Source organism: Ursus americanus, chromosome 29, assembly GCF_024610735.1.
Source record: "Ursus americanus isolate L20-20 chromosome 29, mUrsAme1.1.p, whole genome shotgun sequence".
Classification (NCBI taxonomy): domain Eukaryota; kingdom Metazoa; phylum Chordata; class Mammalia; order Carnivora; family Ursidae; genus Ursus; species Ursus americanus.
Window position 1 is genome coordinate 12,273,929 of NC_142155.1, and position 16,823 is coordinate 12,290,751.

General features: G+C 38.3%; 1 protein-coding gene across 4 annotated transcripts in view; it reads right to left on the bottom strand.

The window, feature by feature from the left end:
• SDHAF4 (succinate dehydrogenase complex assembly factor 4) overlaps positions 1-16,823 on the bottom strand; it is a 71,002-nt gene that overhangs the window by 47,259 nt on the left and 6,920 nt on the right. For 3 of the 4 annotated variants that reach the window (XR_015722253.1, XR_015722252.1, XR_015722251.1), the window contains exon 2: positions 11,032-11,181. Coding sequence is in view for 1 of the 4 variants with exons in the window: in XM_045803351.2 (XP_045659307.1) it covers positions 2,542-2,651; positions 11,032-11,181 (260 nt within the window). In the remaining 3 variants the exon portion in view is untranslated. Of the gene's footprint in view, positions 1-801; positions 2,652-11,031; positions 11,182-16,823 lie in introns of those variants that run through there. The other variant, XM_045803351.2, reaches the window with a different exon arrangement.

Genomic DNA, 16,823 nt, shown 5'->3' on the forward strand with positions numbered 1-16,823 from the left:
TGTTCAAGTTTAGTAATAGGTAACGGTAGATTCTGACTCATAGTAGTTCACAGCAACTGCCATCAAAATAAGAAAAATGATGGACATAATTCAATTTCACCAAAACACCTAAAATGTACAAAGGTTCCATGGTCCAAGTCTTCTGTATAAATGTACAGCGTATAATTTCCCAGAAATTCCCAAGCAATGTAAGATTTAAATGGTTAGATTATGACTGTACTAGAAAAAGCCACAAGCTTTGTGGCATTTTCTAAAAACCTGTCTATAAGTTGTTCTTTTATAAGCTGTTCTTTTAAAACTACACATTAGTTTGGGTTCTCTGAGAAACAAATGATAAGATGGGATTAATTGTAAAGGAGATTTACTGGGGAAATGTTTTGAATTATAAAGGGGAAAAGTAGGCAGAGTCTGACACCTGTGAAGGGGAGAGAGAAGGAAAGACGACTCGGGCAGGAAGAGTCTTAGACAGCAGCACAGTCTGAAGAAAGTATTGGGCAGGCTAATGGGGAGTCCTTGAGCCAATGTCATCCATCAGGGGAGTGGGCCACCATACTCATTCATTGGCTGGGAACAGCCTGCGGGAAGTGTAGCTTCACCAGGAACAGAGGTGGATCCCATGGGGCAGCAGCTGGGGTTCTCAATCACCTCTGCTGCCCACAGGAGGAGATGTGAGTGATGCATTTCCACTGCTGCTACATCATCTTTTGGACATAAAAATCACAAATGTTTTTATGACACCAAATTGTACCTATGTATTTGATGGCTGTCATGAAACATGTTACTATTAACAGAGGTTAAGGATTATTTTTTTTTTTTTTTTTTTTTAAGATTTCATTTATTTGACAGAGAGAGACAGCCAGTGAGAGAGGGAACACAAGCAGGGGGAGTGGGAAAGGAAGAAGCAGGCTCCCAGTGTACGAGCCTGATGTGCGGCTTGGTCCCAGGACGCCGGTACCACACCCTGAGCTGAAGGCAGACACTTAACGACTGAGCCTCCCAGGCGCCTCCAGGATTCTATTATCTTAATACAACATTTTGGTTGTTACATATTTCATACTAGTTTTTGAAGTATTTAAGTTGTCTCTCCTATATCACATACCACAAACACAGGCAAAACTATACAAAATAATTTCACATAGTACTTCTGGAATGTTAACCTAATAAAAACTTTCACTAATGTAGGCTAACTGAAGGATGACTAAATTACAGACTGTTTTTAAAGGAATATGGTTATCACTCAGCAGCAAACCCAGTAACTGCCATGAGAAGAACAAATGTTGACAGAGAGAGAACCGATACAAAGACTGAATGACTAGGCACAATTACCACACTACTTAGTTTGTTTCGGAGAAGAATACACTTTTAAGAAAGTGTATTGTCTTGTATAAATCTTCTACAATCTTCTCAAATAACATCGCATTTACAAGTCATATCACAGCATTATCAGCCTGCGGCACTGTCTTCTACAGACCCTGCAAACCCTTTGCTCCTAAGTAACTTAAGTGTAGCCTGGGGGCTGAAGGTCCAGTCTCTGGGACTGAGTAAGGCCAGAGGACAGCACAGGATGCCTTAGGCAAGCCCAGCAGCTTCCATTCTTCCTTCCACATCTGTAAACTGGACATGACTTTTCCTGACCCAGTTATCCAAAGGCCAAAACTGACTAAGCTGGTCCATTTCATCCCCTGCTTTCCTCATATTGACCCTCTGTATCTAAATTTTATGTTTAACAAACTAGCATATATTTCAGCTCAGTTCATCCATGCAAAAAATCACGAATTTTCCAACTAATGATTTTTTAATGCTATATTCATATAAAACAATTTCAGTTCAACTATTTCAAACTCGGTTTCTTACTATTTCCCCACAGAAAGCCTAGAGACTTGGAAAAATACCTTTAAGATTGAAGGATAGCTAACACACTGAGAGCTATGTGCTACGCACTGTTCCAAGTAGTTTACCTGTACTTACTCATTTAAATATTTTCTCACTACCCTAGAAGGTAAAACTAGTATTAACTCCAATTTGCACATGAAGATAACTGAGGTGTAGAAAAGTTAAATAAATTATTCAAGATCACATGGACAATAAGTAGCAGAGCCGGGATTTGAACCCAAGTAATCTGGCTCTGGAGTTAGATTTTCTGTTGTTACTGAGACCTTATCAAACTATAATGTATTACTTAACTCACATTTAAAAAGTCACCATTACCTAGCATGTGGCAACAAAAATCATTAAAACTTGTTTTATTTACATTTGCATTTTATAAGCAGCTGATTAATTTAAACTGAAATGTGATGAAATGAGTTTGCAGCTCTAATCATGTATATACTCCAATATATTTAAATGAAAATTAATGTGCTAATGTAGAACTATTTCCCCTTTCTTGATTTATAGCAGCATATTTTCTTTCAAGGCATTATTTATGCTTTTAAACACATTATAGAAATTAAATGACTTAAAGGATATACAGAAAGAAAACAACTGGAAATAAATTCTGGTGTACATATTCAGAAAAAGATACTGAAGTTAATAATATGTGTCTTAAAAATCAATACAGCGTCCTTTTCGTTCCCAGTCTCCGTATCGGGTAGGTTCTGGGCCTCTGGGACCACCTTTTTCTTTGGTATCAGGATTAATATCATCTGGAAATTCTAAAGAAAGACGGAAGATGCAAAAACAGTAGTCAACAGAGACAAGAAAGGCATTTTGGCCAATTTTGAAGACAGGGTTACAGCAGATTCCACTGACGGCGCAATCTTTTAAATGAACTGTAAATGTGGTTCTTTTTCCCAAGTTTGAGAAAACACTTTAGGATACAATTGTCATATTCAATGAACTTTATTACCTACATTAATTACTTAGAATGTTCTCAGGCCCCAATGTGGGGAGTGAGCTGCATATATGCTGATGGACTGTAAGAGAAGGAAAGGAATGCAGGGAATATAAAGTACAAATCCATAAGGTTTGAAAGGTCTTGAAACAAGAGTACTTTGGCTCAATGCCTCAGTTTTGTTATCAGTAAAATGGACACAACAATCGTACCTGATTTAGTCTGTTGAGAATTAAACAAAGAAATGCATGGAAAGGACCTAGCTCAGTGCTGGGTACATAAGAATGTTCAATTAATTTTAGCTATGAGTACTCTTGCCCTTCATCATAGGGTTTTGGCTTCAGCAAATGGTTAGCTGATACTGGCATTTATGGACATAACAGATGTTACTATTAATACTCTGTGTTCATAATAGGACCACCCATCTTGAGTCGGGCCCACTTTTGAGCACTTTATTCATAGTAACTCATTTTGTTCTCATGATAATCCTATGGGACAGGAACAATTATTGCCTCCATTTTATAGATGAGGAAAATGAGGCACAAAGAGGTTCAGAAAGGTACCCCTGGTCACACCGCTACTACTGTGGTAAAACGGAGTTTGATTTCAGACATTCCAGTTGCAGTCTTGTTCTCAGCCCATAAACTATTGCTCTGTATATGGGAAGAGCAGGAGAGGAATGAGCTATTAGAAAGAACCCCAATTCTTAAGCTGTGTCTCTTTAGAAAACTAAATGAATATCACCAAAATCATGTAGTCCCTCTCTAGGAGAAAGAAAATAGAGAATTTACCTTGAAAATGTTCAAATATATACCTATTTTTAAACTTCTTTCTCCACTGTGAATAAACTCTTCCCCACCCATCATTCTGTTTTTTAAAGAACTCCGTCCTGGGACTTCCTCCAAAAGCCTCTACGGGAAGCTCTTCTGTCTCCCATATTTCTGGGGCTCACCGAGTATCTTAGTCAGCTTGGGCCGCCGTTAACAAACTACCACAGACTGAGTGGCTTCAACAACAGAAGTTAACTTTCTTACAGTTCTGGAGGCTACAAGTCTGAGATCAGGGTGCCAGCATGTCTGGGTTCTGGTGGAGCCTCTCCCTGGCTTGCAGATGGCCCCTTCTCACTGTGTCCTCACAAGGCAGGGAGAGAAAGATCGTGAGCTCTCTAGTGTCTCCTATTATGAGGGCACGAATTCCATCATGGGGCCCCAGTGTCATGATTCATTTAAACCTAATTATCTCTCAAAGGCCCCATCTCCAAATACCACCCCTTTGGGGGTGGGCTTTGAAAATGGATTTCGGGGAGACAATTCAGCCCACAGCACTAGGGAAGAAGGGGTCAAGATATCCCTGTGCCTCACTGCTACTTCCAGCTTCCCATTCTCCCACCAAACCTCTATGGCCTTTCCTCTTTTGAGTCCCACACCATTCACTTGCCCAACACTTCTCTCCAGTCCGGTAATAAAGACGCTTCTATCTTCCTGGATAGGATCAATACTTGGTTCACAGCTTCGCCTCTCCCCATTATCCCTCCTACTAACACCCACATCAGTAACCTCACATACTGGGGACACAGAGCTCCTTGGTCCTCTTTCCTAGTGATCCTCACGTCCACTTGCACCATCTGCTTTGATTTCATTATCTCCTGAATATGTTCCTTCTCCAAGTCCCACACTCTTCAGCTTTCTTCTTTCTGACTGCAACCGTCTATGGAGTCTTTTCCCTCATGTTTCTTTAACCTAATTTTCACCCTCATTATGACCTGCAGTTTTCTGAAACCTTTTACTCTCTCTAGTACCACTCTGAGTCATGCCGAGTCACATTCTAGACTAATGTAAGAGTTTTCTAACTCATCTGTTTTCTGACTCTCATGACTTCAGCCTCATCTGCATAGAAGGATGAATTAATCTTTCTACAACAGAATCCCTCCTCCACATTACATTAAGTGAAAGAAGCCAGACACAAAAGACTATGTACTGTATGATTTCATTTATATAAAATCCTAGGAAAGGCAAAATTATAGTGACAGAGAACAGATTCATGGTTGCCAGGGGTATGGGGAAATGAGACTAATTATAAAGAGGCACTAGGGACTCCTTGTGGGATGGAACTGTTGTATACTTTGTGTTGGTTACATGACTATAAACACTGTTAAAATTAATCAAGCTGTTTACTTCAAACGGGTGAATTTAATATATGCACTGTATTACAGTAAAGCTGATTAAAATAATCTCCATTCAAAACCATTCAGTTTCCTCACTGTCCACTGCATAAAGCCCATGTGCTGTAACCTGGTACTTCAGGCCCTCCCAGATTGGAGTCATACCTACCTCTCTAGCTCTAGATGCCATTAATCCACTATGTGCTCTAACCTGCAGCCAAACAGGCCCACTGGCCGGCTCTCGCAGGTATCATGTTCCCTAGCCTCTATCTCTCCGACCACACCTTTCTCTTTTTTGAAACATCTCCCCACCATTCCTTAACTACTTAAGATTTTATTGTGCCTTTAAACCCCAGCACAAATGTTATCTTTTCTCTACTTTTCTTCCGAACTTTTTTTGCATATCTCTTATGCCAGTTATCACACAACGTCCTGTTCAGTTATTTTTGTATCTCATTTTCCTTACTCATCCTTGCATCAAACAGGGTGCTCAGCTGCAAACAATCTTCCTTTTATTATCTTAATAATGAAGTCTACTTTCTGCAAAGGGACAACTTATACACTTTTCTTAGAATGACGTATGTACCAGAGGCAGGGAGACAAGCCCGGAAGGAAGGAAACGAAGAAGACAGACCAACAGAACCACAGATGCTTGAATTTGGGCTTTACTGGTAGGATGGATAAGAGGAGATGAGTTTGACAAATGTTAAGGTGGTTATCAACAAAACCAGGAGCCAGGACACAGGAAGAGAAGCAGGAGCGAAGAACTATACCCAGATTTCTGAATCTCTGCGGTAGAAGAGCTTAAAAAAGAGTTCAGAGAGAAATAGTTCAAGAAACAGGAGGAGGAACTGGACAAACGATAACCAAAACCAAGACAGGAAATTTCCAGAAGCAGTGTTAACAATGCCAAAGCCTGTAGACGTTCCTATAGAATGAGGACTGAAAAAAAGCATTTGCTGGATTTGGTGATGTTTACTAGACCAGCTTCTAAGAGATGCTACTATGTTCAACATAAATTTCAGCAACTCAAAAGTTAACGATGAATACCTAGCATTGTGTCAAATAGATGATTACCTTTTGAAATGTACTTTCTTTTTTATTGTATTTAATATATATAATATTTATCACTTTAACCATTTGTAAGTATACAATTCAGTGGCATTAACTGAATTCTCAATGGTCTATAACCATCACACTATCTATACCCAAAAGTTTTTCATTATCCTCAATATAAACTCTGTACCCATTAAACAAAAACTTTCCCTTTTCTCCTTTCCTCTAGACCTTGATAACCTCATTCTACCTTATCTCTATGAATTTGCCTACTCTAGGCACATAATTTAAGTGGAATCATATATTTGTCCGTGCCTAGCTTATTTCATTAAGTATAATGTTTTCGAGGTCCATCCATATTGCAGCACAATCAAAATGCCATTCCTTTTTATGACTGAATAGTATTCCACGTACCACATTTTGTTTATCCATTTATCTGTCAACGGACATCTGAGTTGTTTCTTAAAGCTGCGATGAACATAGGTATACAGATATCTGTTCAATTCTTTTGGATATATACCTAGAGGTAGAACGGCTGGGTTCTATATCTAACTTTTTTGAGAAATTGCCGAACTGTTTCCCATAGTAGTTGCATCATTTTACATTCCCACCAGAAACACGGGATGGTTCCAATTTCTCCACATTGTTGCCATCACTTGTTTTCTGGTTTTTCTTAAATTGTAGCCATCCTAGTTGGTGTGAAGTGGTATCTCACTGTGGTTTTGATTTGTAAGGAATGTGATCTTGAGCACCTTCTCAAGTGCTTGTTAGTCATTTGTCGATCTTTGGAGAAATGCATATTCAAGTCGTTTGTCCGTTGTTGAATTGAGTTGTTTTTGTGGGGTTGTAGTTTTCTATATACTCTCGATATTCTTTGTCAGATACATGACCTACAAATATTTTCCACCATTCCATAGGTTTTCTTTTCACTTTCTTGATAATGTCCTTTGATGTCCAAAATTTATTAATTTTGATAATGTCCCACCTATATATTTTTGTGTTTGCTGTCTATGCTTTTGGTGTCATAACCATGAAACTGCTGTCAAAATCAGTATCAAGGAAGATTTTTCCCAATGTTTTCATTTAAGAATTTTATAGTTTTATCTCTTAATTTTAGGTTTTTGACATATTTAGAGTTAATTTTTATATATGGTGTAAGGTGAGGGTACAATTTCATTCTTTTGCATGTGGATATCCAGTTTTCTCAGCACCACATATAGAAAAGACTGTCTTTTCCCTACTAAATGATCTTGGCAACCTTCTCAAAAGCCAATTGAACATATATGTGAGGGTTTACTTCTGGGATTGCTACTTTTGTGCATGATGTTTTAATGAAAAATTTCCTCTTATATTTTTGTGCTTGGCTATAACTATGAAATAAGAATTTTACCTTTAGATTATGCTTTCTAAAAGTCTCCATCATTTTGGCTGACTGATCTGGTTATTAGACTGGGCTTAGTAATGTGCTATGAACTGAAATACTTAACTGAATGAACAAAAAGAAAAGCTTTTATATTCTAAAGAGTTCCAGATATAGGTCCCTGTATTCTCTGTTGATATCTTCTTGTCTAGGATGCTTCACTGCATAAACGGGTTAACTCTCGGGAGATAAGCAGGGCAGCCCTGCCAAGGTTTCAAACTGGTATATTTACATTTACGTTATCTAAAATGATACTTTTTGAATAGCTAATACTTGCACATGTTCCACAATTCAAAGGCACAAAAGAGTATAGAATGAAAATAAAGTAGCACTTTAAAAAACAGAGATTTAAGACATGAACCAAATGTTGTATATACTAAATACAAAACGATGTTTAGTCTATTACCCCACCACTCTCAAAAAACCTCTTCTTTCTCCAAACTCCCCTTCTCTTTCTACAACCACATGGCAACGGTGAGAATAACCACCTTCACCTGTAACCCACCCCACTGGCCACTCTGATTTAGCAATAGACACCCGATCCAAGCTTGGCCAATGAGCTCTGTTCTTAAGAAATTTAGAATTAGGGATGTCTGGGTAGCTCAGTTGGTTGAGGGACAAACTCTTGGTTTTGGCTCAGGTCGTGATCTCAGGGTCCTGGGATCTAGCCCCACCTCAGCTCTGCACTCAGCAGGGAATCTGTTCAAGATTCACTTCCTCTCCCTTCCCCTCCCCTTACCCCCCACCCTGTGCATACTCACTCTCTCAAATAAATAGATAAATCTTAAAAGAAAAAAAAAGAAATCTGGAATTAGAACTAAACAATTGTATTTTCTGTCTAGTCGCTCTATTGACCTGAGTAGCAGCTAGGAGCAGTTCCTTCCACTCAGTGACTTAGAAGGGAGTCTGATGACAGAAAACAATGAAGAGAAGTGACCAGGGACAAAAGAAGGAGGAAGAATATCCTGGTTTCCATACAGTGTTTAGGCCCAAGGTCCATTTTTTTCCAAGGCCCAGCAGCATCATTGCCCTGGGGTACCCCACCTGAGTACCTTGTAGGCCAGTAGCAACCTGCACAACCATTTGTTAAAGTCTACTTAAGTGATTTTTCAAGTTATTTGCATCGAAACAGGTCTCAATTCATATACTTTGTCATGTGAATAAGGGGTATAATAAATAAAACAAACACAGTCAATCACTGTGAGGGGCTTGGAACTTATCCTTTCTAAACCTAACCATAGTGAAGGTCAGTATGGTAATTTATTCATTGTGAAATATGCTTTATTATTGTTAATAAAAAACTATAAACAATAACATGTTTCTTTCATTCTTTTTTCTCAATAACTAAAATACTTTTTTGATACTTCAAAAATTAAGAGAAGCTTTACTATACCAGCATACTTCATTTTATTATGCTTCACAGATACTGCTTTTTTTTTTTTTACAAATTGTGGCATCCCTACTATGAGCAAGTCTACTGGTGCCATTTTTCCAAATAGCACTTTGCTCACTTTGTGTTTCTGTGTCATATCTTGGTAATTCTCACAATATTTCAAACTTTGTCACTATTATTACATTCGTTACGGTGCTCTGTGATCAGTGATCTTTGCTATTACTATTAGAGTTGTTTCGGAGCACCAGAAAACATACCATATAAAATAGTTAACTGATAAATGTTGCATGTGCTCTGACTGCTCCACTGAACAGCTGTTCCCTTGTCTTTCCCCTTCTTTGGACCTCCCCGCTTCCTGGGAAAAACAATACCGAAATTAGGCCAATTAATATCCCTACAATGGCTTCTAACTGTTCAAGTGAAAGGAAGAGTCACAAGTTTCTCACTTTAAATCAAGGCTCCACATGATTAAACTTAATGTGGAAGGCACGTTGAAAGCCGAGATAGGCCAAAAGGTAGGCCTCTTGCAACAAACAGTTAGCCAAATTGTGCAGGCAAAGGAAAAGTTCTTGAAGGAAATGAAAAGTGCTACTTCAGTGAACGCACAAATGATAAGAAAGCAAACAGACTTATTGCTGATACGGAGAAAGAAGACATCTCCCTAACATCAAAGTGCAAGGTGAAGCAGCAGGTGCTGACGTAGAAGCTGCGGCAAGTTATCCAGATCCAGCTGAGATCAGTAATGAAGGTGGCTACAGTGAACAACAGATTTCAATGTGGACGAAACAGCCTTCTGTTGGAAAAAAGACTCATGGCTAGAGAGGAGAAGTCAACGCCTGGCTCCAAAGCTTCAAAGAACAGGCTAACTCTCCTATTAGGGGCTAATGTAACTGGTGACTTCACGTTGAAGCCAGTGTTCATTCCCTAAATCCTAGGGCACTTAAGAATTAGCTACATCTACTCTGCCCACGCTCCATGAGTGGAACAACAAAGCCTGGATGACAGCACATCTGTTCACAACACAACGGTTTACTGAATATCGTAAGCCCGCTGATGAGACCTACAGCTCAGAAAAAAAGATTCCTTTCAAAATATGACGGCTCATTGACAATGCACCTGGTCCCCCAAGAGCTCTGATGGAGATGGTCAATGAGATTAATGTTGTTTTCATGTCTGCTAACACAGCATCCATTCTGCAGCTCGTGGATCAAGGAGTCAATCCTCTTTCAAGTCTTATTATTTAAGGAATACGTTTTTGTAAGGCTGTAGCTGCCATAGGTGATGATTGTTCTGATGGATTCAGACAAAGTAAATTGAAAACCTTCTGGAAAGGATTCACCATTTTGATGCCATGAAGAACATGTGTGATTCATGGGAAGAGGTCAAAATAACATTAAAAGGAGTTTGGAAGAAGTTGGTTCCAGCCCTCATGGATGACTTTGAGGGGTTCAAGACTTCAGTGGTGGAAGCAACTGCAGATGTGGAAACCGCAAGAGAAGTAGCATTAGAAGTGGAGCCTGAAGATGGGACTGAACTGCCGCCATCTCTTGATAAAACTTCAACAGTTGAGCAGTTGCTTCTTAAGGACAAGCAAAGACAGTGGTTTCTTGAGATGGAATCTACTCCTGTTTAAGATACTGGGAAGACTGTTCAAATGACAACAAAGGGTATAGAATATTATACAAACTTAGTTGATAAAGAAGTGGCAGGGTTTGAGAGGACTGACCCCAATTTTTAAAGATGTTCCACTGTGGGTAAAATGCTACCAAACAGCATCTCATGCTACAGAGAAATCTTTCATGAAAGGAGTAAACAACTTCATTGTTGTCCTATTTTAAGAAATTGTTGTATCAAGCACCATCCTGATCAGTTGGCAGCCATTAACACTGAGGCAAGTCCCTCCACCAGAAAAACATTATGACTCACTGAAAGCTCAGATGATGGTTAGTATTTTCTAGCAATAAAGTATTTTTAAATTAAGGTACATATATTGTTTTTTTAGACACAGTGCTATTGCATACTTTATAGACTGCGGTATAGTGTAAACATAACTTTTATACATACTGGGAAAGCCAAAAAAAAATTATCTGACTTGCTTTACTGCCATATTTGCTTTACTGCAGTGGTCTGGAACCAAACCCGTAGTATCTGTGAGGTATGCCCATACTCACTTGTCAGTGGTTCTTTCTCTAAATTAGAATCTTCTGGTGCATCAAAACGACCTTCTGGTAACTTTGGCTTCTTAAGAGATTGTTTAACGGGTTTGGATTTTTCTCCTTGAGAACTCATTTTCCTCAAAGAATGACATAGAAGGGGTGATCCTGGAGAGTGGAGACAGTGAAAAATTAGAAGCTGTTCATTTATTTTACTTTAAAAAGTTAACAATTCTATTTATTTGTTTTTAGTTTATGCACTCACATTTATCAAAGTACAAAAAGTACAAAAGGACATACAGTGAAAATTCTTCCACCTTCCACACAGGCATTTCCCTTCCTCAGGGGCAACCAATATTATCAGTTTAAAAAGAAGAGCTTTAAAATAAATTAGTTAACCATTATCAAAATTGTAAAAACTTATATATAAAATACTGATTCTTGTGTAAAGCAATGTCCCGAATACCAGAAATGAGATGATTAAGTGTTACTAAGTAGTACAAAGTTTTAATGACAATATTTACTATTTAAATTACAAGAGACTGTATTTCATGTTCTTATATTTGAATCCTAATCACGATTCTTTTTTCCTGTCAATTAAACATTTAAAAATGTATCGGGCATTTACAACATATAAGTGAGATCACTTTGTCTATAGGTTATATAGAGAAAGCTAAACTTTCTAAACTGCTCTGAAAGTGATCCAACCCTTGTTAAGATCATGTTCAATAAATGCAAAACCACCCTGAAAAAAATGATCTCAGGGTTGGGTGTTGAACTTCCTAAAGGAATGGTTTTAGAGACAGACAGAGTTGGGGACCAGTTCCAGTTATACCACTGTGGTAAGCAGAATAATGGCTTCCAAAGATGATCGGAACCTCACACCCAGACCCTATGAAGAGGTTAGGTTCCATGGTAAAGGAGAATTTGGGTCGCAGTTCGAACTGAGGTTGCTCATCAGATGACCTTCGAGTAGAGCAGTTGCCCTGGACTAGCTGTGTGGGTCCACTGTAATCACAAGAATCCTTTTTTTTTTAATTTTTTTTTTTTTAAGATTTTATTTATTTATTTGACAGAGAGAGAGACAGCCAGAGAGAGAGGGGACACAAGCAGGGGGAGTGGGAGAGGAAGAAGCAGGCTCCCAGTGGAGGAGCCCGATGCGGGGCTAGATCCCAGAACACCGGGATCACGCCCCGAGCCGAAGGCAGACGCTTAACGACTGAGCCACCCAGGCGCCCCAAGAATCCTTAAAAGGGTAAAAGACAACTGGAAGAGAGAACCAGAGGGATGGCAGCATGAGGCAGTCTTAATGGATGCTGCTGGCTTTGAAAATGGAGGAAAGGAATTTCAGCAGCCTCTAGAAGTTGGAAAAGGGAAGAAAGAGATTCTCCCCCTAGAGCATCCAGAAGAACACAGCCCTAACACTTTGATTTCAGTCCAGACACTTCTCATCCATTTCAGACTTCTCACCTCCCCACTAAGTTTGTGACAACTGGTTACAGCAGCAGTAGGAAGCTAATACAAACACTTTTAGTTGTTTGACATTTGTCAAGTAACTTACCCTTTCTAAATCTGTTTCCTCCCTTCTAAATTGAAGGTAACAGTACCTATCACGTGTTTAAATAAATTGAGCAAGACAATTCATGCAAAGCTTTTACCACTGTGACAAATTTTATCTAATATTATCATCATCGTATTATCTGGAAGCTGCTGGTAGCATTACATATAATTAGAATTTTCTTTCATTACATGTATTTAATTCATATTCTAGCTATCACTACAACACCCTACCATCTGCTTTAAAAAATTATACATGGGGTGTCTGGCTAGCTCAGTCAGTAGAGCACATGATTGTGGATCTCAGAGTTGTGAGTGGGTGCAAAAATTACTTTAAAAATTATATATATACACACACACATGTACATACACACACAAATATATATGCACATAAATATTTATACATATATATATATACATATATATATTCTTTTTATACATACACACCCTTCACAGCCAACTCGGAATTTATGTAAGACTTGTTTGTAAGATTACATAAAGTTAACATCACATACAAACTGTATTAACAATTTCGAAATAGTACATCAAGCTGTTCATTTGCATATATACTGCAGACAGCTCAGGGAGTAGGAAAATTATCGTCTGAATGACCAATCAGAATACAAACTATCATTCTTCCACAGATCCAAGGGTCCATAAAACACAAGGATTAAAAAAATAAATACATAACTGAATGTTTTAATAAAGCTATGACAATGATCTACAGAATTAATATAGTTTTCTCCCATCTACCTGCTCATTTATATAAAATACTTTACATTTGTGATATTAATTGGCTGAGAAAAACTCTGTGGATCAACAAAAATTTCTATATGCATTAAAATAGAAAGCTATTTATTTAACATTTTTACTTATTTATTGATTTAGAATACAGGCCATTTTGCCTTCTAACTCCCACTTCAATATCTAAGGGTGTATTGAATTTTTTCTTATGTCCTCATAATAATACTTAAACATATACTAAAAGGCTAAAGAGAAAAATCTGTAATAATATCTTTTAGGGCAGCATTTCTTTTTGTTTAAGAAATGGAAAACACAGAACTATGAGTTTCTGATTATATTAATATATTTCATGTAACAATCTGATCTTGGCTTACTGTGACTATTTAAAAAATATTATGTTGAAAATTTTGGTGAACCATACTCAATGGAAAGATATTTCCAGTCTAAATCATGGGATTTTTGTTAATTAGTCACTTCTTATCTGAAATATAGGATTCTTTAGAATGTGACATCAATATATCTCAATTTAGGAAGTTTAGCCAACCTCCACAATAGAAACTTCTGTCTGTCATCTAATGTCCAACTATCTATCCATCAAAAAATCTACAACAAATTTATAAAGCATGAAAGGTTGTTTCTAAGCCATGATAATTCAGTAATAATTAATACAGATATACAGAAAGAATTTTAATAGTTACAAATTAGATTCTAAATGTGGGCAGATTTTTCATCTCTTCTGGCTAATAACTAGATTCTGCATCTGGTTACCAAACAAGTCTGTTTTATTGTATATCAAATAACTCACTTTGAAGCCTAAAATCAGCCAAGTATTTAACAGACACCAGGAGCCACCTGCTACTGTGCACTCAGATTCGATTCGATACAATAAATTAGCACTTTCTGTTTTAGGTTTGGTTGTTTTTGCAAATCAAAAAAAATCCTTAACTCAAAGCCTGTAATAATATTCAGTGTAAAAATTAATCTTGGTATGTTTCAAATCTATAGAAATTCCTAAGCATTTACACAAAATCAAAAAAATGGTACAAAATAGTCCTGACTACCAATTATAATGCAGACAAAATCTGAAGCTAAAAATTTTGCCTCTTAAATGATGCAGATACACTAACTGTAACTAACAAATAATAAATATGTGTTAGATGCCTACTATGTGCCAGGCTCTGTACTAGGGGCTGAAAACATGACACCTCATGAAACCTCACAATAATCCAATGGGGCAGGTCTAACAGTCTTTTACAGTAATTCTGTTCAATTTGAACACAATTCTTTTCTGAAAAAGTGACATTAGGTAGATGTGGTGGAAGCTGCCTAATGTTTCAAGTAGCCCCTTTTCCCTTCTTTCATTTAGTTCTAGGAATCCCACCCCCACCTCATTTGCTATAAGCTGAGCACCAGGCCACTCGCTTAAAGATGACACTTCCCAGTCTCCCCTGCAGCCAAGCGGCCACGTGTCCAAGTGGTGACCAATGGGTTGTGACTGTAAGTAACGTGTGCAAATATTAGGCTGCCTCAATTTTGCAACAAGCTGACTGCCCTGGATTTCTTTTCCCATTTCCTTGGGTTATAATAGAGACATGGCAGTGACCCAGCTTCAACCATGCAGATGTGGACAAAACCCAGGGCAAGGTGATACTTAGAATATTTAATAACTTGTATGATATAGGCAGTGCCCATTCAGAACATACGTCCAATGATTCGGAAGAAACACAGTTGTAACTAATTAGTAAAACTCAGCTACTGTACATGGGGCTGATCAGCGGCACTGCCCTACAGATGGTGGAGGAACAAGATGAAAAGAACACAGATCCTGAATTACCTGTCAAAGCAGAGTTGTCCTGCCCATCCCATCAGCAGAACTGTTACACCAGCTTGGCCCTTTCCTTCAGTAATACAACGAACAAGTGAAAACAAAAACAAAAACAAAAACAAAACCAACAAAAACTGGCAAACTAAGGGCACTAGAATCACACTGGGTTCTAATGCCAGCCACACCACTTTTAGTAACGTGACTGACCCTAAGAAGGTTCCTGTATTTCACTGAGTCTGCATCCCCCCGCCCCAGAATGGGGGTACCTCTACTTACCCTGCAGGCTAGCTCAGAGAAATGAAGTAATATGTATGTCTCTGCACACACACTGAGTGGAATAGTAACTTGAGTCTAACTGTAGCACAGAGAAGTCAATGTGCAAAAGGGTTTTGAGGAAAGAAAAGGAACATCAGTGTACTGTGGGAAAAGAGAGACGAGTAGCAAAGGAGAAGTTTGAGAAACTAGTCTTGTAGGTCTGGCCTTGAGTACTTCTGAAGGAACTTTATCTTAGAAACAAAGGTTACAAGGAAAAGCTAAAAGACCAGTTTCCTCAAAGGACTGGAGACCACGCAGGCCTAAACAGAACTCTGTAGATAGGTAACAGTGTGACAGAACGGGGAGGAGGGGAATTCCTCTCATTTCTGTGCTGTACGAGATAAGACAGGGGACACTGTGCTCTTTGGTACTCACACGCTTTATAGTTTTGGAAACAAGTCCGTGCACAGCCACCTGGCAGGGGTGGCAGCAGTGAGGCACATACAAGTAGCTTGCAGGGCAGACAAGAAAAAAGGGTCTATCGGATCATAAGGATTAGCAAAGAGGTGAAGGGGAGACCCAGAGCCACTCCTGTGGATTCTGCCTATCAAATAGCAGGTATAAAGCAAGAGTAATTACAGCTGACCCTTGAATAACACAGGTCTGAACTGCACAGGTCCACTAATAAGTGAATTTTTTACAGTACAGTACTATACATGTGCTTTCTCTTCCTTATGATTTTCTTAAGAACATTTATTTTCTATTTTACTTTACTGTAAGAATACAACATATAATACTTACAATATGCAAAATAGGTGTTAATCAATGCTTACGTTATCATAAGGCTTCCATTCAATAGTAGGCTATGAGTAGTCAAGTTCTGGGGAAGTCAGAAGTTATACGTGGGTTTTTTATGGTACAGGGGGTCAGCCCCTAACCCCGACAGTGCTCAAGAGTTAGCTGTATATTAATGTTCGTGTTACATTTTGGCCTTCAGCAAGTTTCTGACTACCTCAACTGCATGGACAATGGCTGACAAATTTAAAGCAAAAATCACCCTTTGAGAGACAAGGAAATCACCACCATAAAGCCCATGTCGTCTTCTTCAAGGGGTGGTTTGGCCTTATCCAAAGCCTGTTTAGAACTCTGTTTACAAGTACTTTACGAGCAAGAAGATGACCTTCTGAAAGAATAGTAAGAGCAAAGGAAAAAAGACTGAATGACCATTAAATCAAAACAACAAATAACTTTTCAAAACTTTTGCTTCTGGCAATTTGATAAATTAGAGATGCCTAAAAACCTATAGCTATAAAACATCTAAAACGGTTGAACAACTATACAAAAATTTCTTAATCAAAGAGCCTTTAAGGAAGTATAAAATGATAAACTAACAAAGCTGTTCAGTGAGGTAACCAATCACTTAAACCAC